Genomic DNA, 10,212 nt, shown 5'->3' with positions numbered 1-10,212 from the left:
AATAGTTCCTAGACTACAGACAAAGTTATTTTTTAAATAAAGACCCATTAATCCATATAGGTGTCAAGTATCTATAAATGTAAACATGCATTTCAAGTTTTTGCACAATATAATTAAACTTAAATGAAGAGGTCAGATCTATAGTAATAATAGTATAAACAAATTAACTGATATAATATTAGATTTTTAAAAAATAACTTATTGAGTCTTTCCACTATTTTATATGCAAAATAGTATATGTAAATGGTAGCATTGTACTTATTATAACTCAAAGGTATAATATTACAATAAAAATTTATGATTAAAATTAGCTATAATTAACAAACTAAGTTGACTTAAGGGACACATATGTACATTCAAAATTGAAATTTTGGATCTCAGCACTGGGAATGGTCAAACAAAAATAAAGAAGAGAAGTCACCAGTACTGAACATTCTAGAGACTTCTGTTGCATGTAGTCTTGGATTCAGCTTTGGAAAACACAATGTAAATGACGGGACATACAGGAAACACACTGAGAGTTTTTACCAGAGATCTTTTTCACCTAGAGATTAACACTTATAGTATACTGTCATAATGATGGTTAAGAAAGAAGTTGTCCCTGAGAACGATAGGAAGCCTAGTCTAATTTAGGACTGAGAATTGGTATCCAATGAGTTAGATTTGTTGTGTCTGTGCCTGTGTGCACATCATGTTCAATAATCGTGATCCACCTATCCCTGTTATTTCTGTGTTTGCTTATGTAATTTCAACATGAGGACATAGCAGATGTTATATTTCTTTTGGGAATCTCATTCTCAATATTCTATGGCAGTAATTATAAATGCTATATACTGAATGATGAATGTTTAAATTAGAAAATTAACAAAACCTTTACATAGGGCCATTTGTACATAATTTAATTTAAATTTTACCGAGGAATCAAGTTGAAGTCAAATGCCAGCATCCTATCTGTAGTGAGGCGGAGTTTGAAAGGTGAGATACATATATGTAGTATTTTGGCTTCTTTTAACTTGTTGTTGATGTTTATTTTTTTGACCTCATGTCCTCCATTTCCTGTTCATAGTGGTTTTCAGCTAGCAGGAGACATGCTCCTGTAGTGCTGTGATTTACCTCTGACCCTTTCTGTGACTCTAGATTTTTATAATCTAAGTCAATTTCACTCACAGCAGAAACCGCTGGCAAAATATTTCATTTCAGAACAGAAAATTGGTTAAACTCTTCAATTTTGAGTGTCCAAGGGCTATGTGTAGGAAAGTGACTTACAATACCTTAGCAAACACTTTTGGTCTCAATGTGACAGATACACACATTGAAAATTCAGCTGAGACACAGTAGATCTTACAGTCTACAGACTCAATCTTGTTTTCTAACCACTTTTATTGATACTTACAATCCAAGTAATACTTTACAAGAATATAAACTACTGGTTATCAAAGAAGCCAGATTGTTGTACACCATAAAACATAGGGCAGGGTAGTATGCATGTTTCTCATTTGTGAGCTTACAGGCAGCTAGCTATCAGGTAACCAAATGCAACATAAGCTCTCTCTTGTCTAAAATATTCTAAGAGGCAATTTTGATCTAAACTTTTGGATTGAAGCAATTTTTCAGATTTCCAACGAGTTATTTTGTAGCCTGTTTCAGATTCATGTATGAATAGACAACCACCAAACAGAGCTTGGCAATTTTATCAGCACCTTAATTTACAGTCTAATTTCCAGGAGGAAAAAAGTGGGTGTTTGTCATTGAAGTGCATGAACCTTTCAGGCTCAAACCGTATTCGAACATCTGTCTGCTACCTGGGAGATTGAAGACTGAACAATACCAGCGATGGGCATATAGTTTTCAGTTTTACTGCTGGTAGAGCATAGGCATGGGTTGGTTCTGTCGATCACACTTACTTAGAATTAAAATAATGGAAACAAGGGATAGAAAGAGAGTAACTGAAATATCAGTAGGGCAGGAAATGTTCCTATGAGCTCAACCTCCTGAGAAAGGAAGTGGATGATATTTCTGGATTTCGCCTATCCAGCACAGTGATACACTTTCTCCAACAAGGCCACACCTTCTACAACAAGACCACACTTCCTAGTAGGGTCATTCCCTATGAGCCTATGGAGGCCATTTTCTGTCAAACCACCACAATTCACAAATCTTTCTCTTTTCCCCCCCTCTTTCTGTATGCATTTGTTGACTTTTCAATTTTGAGTCCCTTAGAGAAAATAAAACAGTTTCTGTCTGTTTAAGTCTGTTGATTCATTACATTTTCCATTTAGAAATTTTGATTTCAGTGAAAAAATTTCAAAAGGATAGTGAGTGAAATATGTTGTTTCTTGATTTGTAAGAAAGCCTAAGTCTATTTGATTGGTAGCTTAGCAAGTGTCTTCTCCTCATGTCAAAAAAACTCCAGACATTAATATTAAATACATTTCAGACAGTTTTTTTTTCATTTTGCTGTATATTTTGGCCTATACCCTTGTTATGCACAGATTATTGGCAATACTATATTTAAGACTTTTTCCTCAATCAGTTATAAACATCCATTAAATTATTGAATAAAATTCTTAGTGTATGCAATTAAAGATAGGATTTTTAATGGAATCAAGTTTTGGAAGTCAGTTCTAGTGGTCATTAATATAAACTAGGACATTGTCTATATTTGTCATGGAGCCTCGTAGTCTTCAATATATGCTGCATGATTGTAAAACATAGATTCTATAATTAATAAATGACTTTATTACTAGCAATATGCTATTATATACTTATAGTAAATATCATTAATAAAGGCAATTTATTAAATTAGAGCTTAATAAATAATGGTTCATCAAATAATTTTCATGTTTTAATTAAATTTAAGTCCCCTATGTCAAAATAGCCAAGTGCCTGATTTAGCCATATTTTTTTACAGATGAAAGTTTATTTATTTCTTGATCATGGGCATTAAAGTACATATTACATGTATTTGCTTAACTCTGATAAAAGACTTCTTGGTTATTATCAGGTCTTTATATAGATAACAATGGCAACTACATGGGTAGCAGCAAAGGATTTTAGTTCGCATTGTGGGGGGATAGATGGGAAATCAAGCCTAATCCTATTAAATGATTGAAGATTTTACATCGTGCTCTCTCTTGCAGCAGCTCCACCTGGTCCCGTTGCACCATCCTGAAAAACAAACCCTGAACACATTGGTCTTTGAGAAAAGTGTAACATGCAAAATGAAGCCCTAACGAAATGGACCCAGCACAGAGAAGCAAAACACTGATCTGTATATATCACTTTATTTGTTACTTATATGAGAATAAAATCTCTACTGTCTACTGGTGTTCAAACCATGATTATATGCTTCAAGCACAGAAGTTTCAAAGGCTTTATCGACTCTGAGGGGACATCTTTAATTAAAGAACTACAACAAAGCTTGGTTACTCTAGGAATTTGGAGCACAAAGAACAGAATCGTAAGAAGGAATCTGAATCTTCTGTTTCTAAAGACAAAATCCTCTCACACAGGCACAAAGCATGTTTATTTCTAAAGATCAAACAAAATTTTGGCTATAAAATAAATTGATAAGTTATAAGCACAGATTTCCTCACCTTTTATATCTGAAACAGATATACTGTAAAGAAATATTGTTTCATGCATATTGCTTCCACCTGCTTTCTATTTTTGTCTGAGTAACTTTAATATTATGAAACTCCAAGACCCACAGAGAAGAGATCAGGGCATATCTGTTTGTTTCACTAATACAACTGTCTCGAAGTGTCTGGCCCCTAATGATGCTCAAGAAATATCTATGAAATGAATGAGTGAATGAAAGTAATTATTTCCTAACAAGCAGCAGAAATAGGAGTGCAGTGTTTAGCAACACTGGTGAAATACACTGACTTACTTTTCCTGAAAACTTTTATAAAATAACAACAAAAAATCCATTTTACACTGGCTTCTAGTACCTATGAGTCTATTGATAGGACAGGTGCCTAGTAGAGGTAATTTTAATGAGATCCTTGCACACAAGTGAAATTCATCCAAAAAAAATTTTTGTAAAGAAAACCAAATTAGAGTTTGCTCTTTTGATATTCTTTTCTGTGTGTCTGTGTGTGGGGGAACATAGTGACTGAGTTATAAGATGAGTTATATGAATTAAAGTAAATTGAAGAGAGGGACCATAATTGTAAATATCTTCTTTACATAAAGCATCATACAAATTAAGAGATTATTATAAGGATTGTATATTGCTGTTGCATGGTAGAGGGGAGTTAATTATTAGTAAATGCATTTTCTCTGTTATATATGGTTTAAGAAAGGCTAATAGTACTTGATAAGATCATATCTATTTTTAATATATAGATGAGATCTTATTCACACAAATAAACTAAGTATAATGCAGAAATTATCCTGATGATTGTTATTTGAATGTTTATGTTACTGAGTACTAATTAATAACATTGGTTAATCTTGAGGTCATAAATAGTTTTTATTTTTTGTTTTTTAATTTTCAAAACTTTCTAGATCTTTTTGCATTTTTTTATTTGAGGAAATAATTTTATGGAAAATATGTAGCTGTTTGTTTTGGAAAAACAATTGCCACATAACAATATGGTTACCACATAAATGTCATGTAACACACTAATGTGGTTACTAAAACAGAACGACTTAATGTTATTTTTTTGTTTTGCACACATAAATATTTTCCACATGAATAATTTCAAAAATGTCTTCTGTTTTAGGCAGAAATGCATAAACATCACTTCTTTCTTTAAAAAAATCAAGATGTAAGATTTCCTTAGAATATATATACATATATATGTATATATATATATATATATATATATATATATATACACTTTTATTATTCACCCGTTAACTCCATAATATGCCAATCACGAGCTAGGTTTAGCAGTTACATTCCCTTGATCACGGCTGCACGAGGATGCTATTCACTGAAAACAGGGAGACCAGAAACATGGCCAAAGGTGACATCACGCAGCCTACGCCATTGCAATACAATTGTCAAGTTCGCTGGCGGTTTGATAAAGCCGGTTCAGTTCTGTTCTGTTTGCCAGAAATCTCACGTTTGTGAAAGCTGGACCAACAAGTGGTGGGGTTCTGCTTCCTGGTTTGAATTCTTGTGGCTTTATCCAGAATCTCACTGGCAACTGGTTACTGTAACACCAACCCAGCCTTCTCAGCCCCCATGCTAGGGCACTTCCAATTGTACAGATAATACTGCAGGTTGCAGTCCCCTATGCCAAACTTAAGCTTCTCCAGGAATGTCTTGTTCTCCATGAGATCCAGTGCATTGAACACGTCGAACCCTTTCATTTTGGCTAGAACAAGGGCGTCGCTCATAAGGTCTAGAAGCGGGGTCTGGGTGTGGACATTGTAGAAGGAGTAAGCAGCTTTTAGACTCTTGTGGGTTGGATGGTTCATGATGGTGGAGGGAAGCATATAAAAGCTCAGGAAATCAGTCACCTCATCGTTCACATTCTCTACCACAAAAGTGTCAATGATGTTCTCTTGGGGGTAGAACCAGTGCTCCACCTCCTCCTGGCTCATGACCGGCGTGAGGTGGAACTGCTTCAAGTACCTGGTGAGCAACTTCTGTAAGCACAACTGGAATGTGCTTCTTCTCCATTGGTCGTAGCCCTGCTGTCTTGGGAGTCTCCGGCAGTTGGTACAGCTTCATGGTGAGCTGCATGGTTATATTTCTGCTCAGTTGGGAGAACGTCACTTCAATCAGTTTCCGAGGGTTTAGGGACTGATGCCAGTACCTGCAGGTGCCAACAGGCTTTGGCAATACCAAGCCCTCGGTGTAAACAGCTTGGAAAATGCCCTCCAGGTGGACCCGCCGGGTTATCTTGCGGATCAAGACTGGAGCCGCCCTCTTGGAGTGCACCTTCTTGTGGACGCACAGGAAGTTGATTTCCACCATCTTCTTCTCTGTGTCGTAGATGTGGATGTTTGCTGGGATGGCACTGATGAACCCAACCAGTTTCCGACTTGAGACCACTCGAACCCCGCAGGGCCACCGTGGGAGCCAGCCAGGTGGCCGCAGAGCCCACAGGAGAAACTCTGGGGAGTAATCGAATCGGAACATGTTATCGTCATCTTCCATGTAGTTCTCATTCAGAAGGGTGTAGAGTTCTTTCAGCACACCACAGTCTCCCAGGTCCAAGGCATCCCTGGTGAAGCCCTGCTGGCGAATGTTGTCCTTGTCAGGTTCCACTGGCCCGTGGGTATTTACCACTTCACCCAATTTGGGGACTGGCTGTGTATCCCAGAACTGGTAGCTTCGTTTGCTGGCCTCCTCCATGGTTTTGGCAGGTCCCTGACCCACTGAGAACAGCTCAATGGCCTTTTGTATTTCTTGGATACTCTCTGCTGGCAAAGAGTTCATCGTCACAGTCTGACCCTGTACCGAATCTGTGTCATTGCCTTTCTCTTTCTTCTTCTTCTGTTTCTTCTTCTTCTTTTTGGCTCCAGTGTCATTGGCTGGACTCAAGCCACGCCGGTTGTAGCTGTTGTCCTTCTCGTTCTCGCAATCGCTGCAGTGCTCATGGCCGTTTCCGTTCCCTTCCATCATCTGAGGCAGTGAAGGTGCCGGCAGCTTCACTGCTGTCTCACTCACTCTCATCCGCGATCTTGGGTTGCGAGAGCCGGTTCCGCCTTTCTTAGAAATTCTTACTGAAGTATGATGAGGGGAAACTTCTTTAGTCATTTAATCTTATCAAATCTCTCACTGGAACTCAAAATACTATATCAACAATATTCTCACCTCAGAACCTAAATGTTAGCTACATAGTTCTGACACTAGGAAAAGCGATCCAGAATCTTGAGTTCTTAACCTAATCACTTCACTTAAGACACCATCTACACATTCTTCGAATGACATTTCTGCCCTTCTTTTACAATGATGGTAGGATATTTCTGAGGCTCTCATCTCCTGCCAGACTTAAAACGTAGGTTCTTATTGGACATTTCCCTGGAGAACCATTTTCCCCTCTCCTTCTTTTTCAAAATTACTTTCCAATTATTTGTTGTTCATGGGATAATTTCCAACATCAAGCTTATAAGTGTGATGTTCTTAATCCTCTATCTAATTGAAATAGCATAAATCTGCCAAACTTCAAAATACTGTGAAGGCCAGTTTTTTGCTTATATGTGGCTGAGTTTTGAAGTTAAAGAAACACTCATCAGTCTACAAACTCGAAATGTATTATATACACTGCAATTTTTTTTTTTTTGCTAACGTTCTGTTGTTTCTATAAATGGCCTTTTGACATCATTGGAGTTTAAAATGTTTATATGAAATATGTTTGCAATCAGTTGCTAGTATTTCTATAGGATTTTATATTATAGAAAATTCTAAAAGGAAAGGAAAACTAGAACTGTTTTCAACATTTTTATAAAGAAAAAAACCTAAGTGTAGCATAAAAATGGATCCCTAAATGGCTTCTCAAAAGAATTCATATGGAAAAACCTCCTCAGATCAAGAGGTGCAAAAATGGATGTATTTGCAGGAAAAAATTATATTTATAAAGCAATGTTTCCTTAAGATTTTAATGTCTCATTCCCTGTCTTGCCAGCAAGATAATATTTTAGATTTGATGTAAGCATTTTAAATATTTGTGATTTTCCACATGCGACTATACATCAAAACAAGACCCAAAGTTCATTTCTTATTCAAAATCTGCCTGCTGGTCTTTTAAGTATATAACGTATTGTCATGTATAAATTTATAATATGCAAAATGAAAAATGTAAATAGTACATTCTGATCTCTGCTCCTAGGGAGTTTTGTGAATAAATTTTCATTAATCTAGTGGTAAATATGCCCTAAAGTTGTATAATTCAAACTCTTTTTAGAGGACTTTAATAAGAAATAATCTTTTTGTTTTCATTTTTTTCCTTTCCCTGGTCCCACTGCCCTTCTATAGAAGTCTTAAATGTTTATAGATATACCCAGTTATGCACATTATAAACATCTGTTAAGTCAGAAGAGTGTATTGCTGGGCATTCAATGCTTTGTAGGATAAACTGAATTCACTTCAGTGAAATGAAATTTAGAAACTGCTTCCACATAAAATGCAAGAAATGTCAACCTGATAGTTTTTCTTCCTCTACTGATTACATCCAGATAACAGTGGAGAAAAATAATTCATATTCTATCCCTCTTAGTAAGACTTGAATATGCATTGTGCAAATATTTTAAGTATTAGCCCTTTACATTCTTCTAAGAATATACCTTTAAAACACAAAACAGAAGTAAGTAACATTTTAAAATAATTTATTATTACTATTAATTTTTGTTCAAATAGGTGCATCATTGAACAGAATTAACTCAGATGCAGTGGAGACTGATGCTGGAAAGCAAAGTCTTAAGAGACATGGAAATACTAGTTACAAAATGTCATACTGTAAGACTATATTAGGATACAACATACTAAATATTTTCTTCAGGCTATATTTATATGTGTGTGTATGTTAACAGATATTTCAGTAGTAGATCGAATAGAAAAATGGATTTTTTCTGAGTTCCAACAATATATAGATTTTTTCCTTGTTGTTTTAGTGTCAAATGACAGTGATGGTACCATGTTGAAGTTTCAAACTTTTTTATATTTATTTATTTATTTTAAAAAATTTCGCATCAGCCCCGCCTCCCATTTACCTCTCCCTCCCCCTCCACCCCCCTCCTCTCTCTCCTGTCCAAAAAGCAGTAAGGGTTCCCTGCCCTGTGGGAAGTCCAAGTTCCTCACCTCTCCATCCAGGTCTAGGAAGGTGAGCATGCAAACAGGCTAGGCCCCCCCAAAGCCAGTATGTGGAATAGGATCCAAACCCAGTGCCATTGTCCTTGGCTTCTCAGCAGCCCTCATTGTCCGCCATGTTCAGGAGTCCGGTTTTATCCCATGCTTTTTCAGTCCCAGTCCAGCTGGCCTTGGTGAGCTCCGATTAGATCAGCCCCACCATCTCGGTGGGTGGGAGCACCCCTCGCAAACCTGACTTCCTTGCTCATGTTCTGCCTCCTTCTGCTCCTCCTTTGGACCTTGGGTGCTCAGTCTGGTGCACCAATGTGTGGCTCTGTCTCTATTTCCATCTATCGCCAGATGAAGGTTCTATGGTGATATGCAAGATATTCATCAGTATGACTATAGGATCTGGCCTTTTCTGGCTCCCTCTCCTCAGCTGCCCAAGGAACTAGCTGGGGGCATCTCCCTGGATACCCGGGAACCCCTCTAGAGTCAAGTCTCCTGCCAACCCTAAAATGGCTTCCTTAATTAAGGTATATACTTCCCTGCTCCCATATCCACCCTTCCTATATCCCAACCACCCCATTCACCCAAGCTCTCCCAATCCTCCCCTTCCCACTTTTCTCTCCCCATCTCTCCTTACCCCCATCCCACCCCGCCCCCAATTCCCAATTTTTGCCCAGCAATCTTGACTACTTCCAATAACCAGGAGGATAACTATCTATTTTGCTTTGGGTTCACCTTCTTATTTATCTTCTCTAGGATCATGAATTATAGGCTCGATGTCCTTTATTTATGGCTAGAAAAAAATTATGAGTGAGTACATCCCATGATCATCGTTTTGGGTCTGGGTTACCTCACTCAGAATACTGTTTTCTATTTCTATCTTTTTGCATGCAAAATTCAAGATATCATTGTTTTTTACCACTGAGTAGTACTCTAATATGTATATATTCCACAGTTTCTTCATCCATTCTTCCACTGAAGGGCATCTAGGTTGTATCCAGGTTCTGGCTATTACAAATAATGCTGCTATGAACATAGTTGAACAAATGCTTTGGTAATATGATAGGGCATCTCTTGGGTATATTCCCAAAAGTGGAATTGCTGGGTCCTAGGGTAGGTTGATTCCGAATTGATGTGGGAGGGTCTTCTGTTTGAGTTGATTTCATTGGTTAATAAAGAAACTGCCTGGCTCATTTGATAGGCCGGCCCTTAGGTGGGTGGAGTAGGCAGAACAGAATGCTGGCAAGGGAAGTTAATAAATCGCCATGCCTCTGCTCTCTGGGTCAGACACGATGAAGCTCCGGCCCAAGATGGATGTATGCTAGAATCTTCACGGTAAGGCACCAATTTGTGGTGCTACACAGATTATTAGATATGGGTTAATCAAGATGTGTGTAAGAGGCTGAAACTAATGGGCCAGGCAGTGTTTAAATGAATACAGTTTGTGTGTTGTT

At 37.4% G+C, this 10,212-nt stretch overlaps 1 protein-coding gene across 1 annotated transcript; it reads right to left on the bottom strand.

The window, feature by feature from the left end:
- Positions 1 to 5,163: 5,163 nt before the first annotated feature.
- Positions 5,164 to 9,385, bottom strand: LOC119825578 (glycylpeptide N-tetradecanoyltransferase 1-like). The gene is given in 3 exon segments (XM_038346543.1): positions 5,164 to 5,610; positions 5,612 to 6,626; positions 9,372 to 9,385. Coding segments are annotated over 3 exon segments (1,476 nt in total).
- Positions 9,386 to 10,212: the final 827 nt, after the last annotated feature.

This window comes from Arvicola amphibius, chromosome 10 (genome assembly GCF_903992535.2).
Source record: "Arvicola amphibius chromosome 10, mArvAmp1.2, whole genome shotgun sequence".
NCBI lineage: Eukaryota > Metazoa > Chordata > Mammalia > Rodentia > Cricetidae > Arvicola > Arvicola amphibius.
This window is presented reverse-complemented; position numbering and strand designations above follow the sequence as displayed.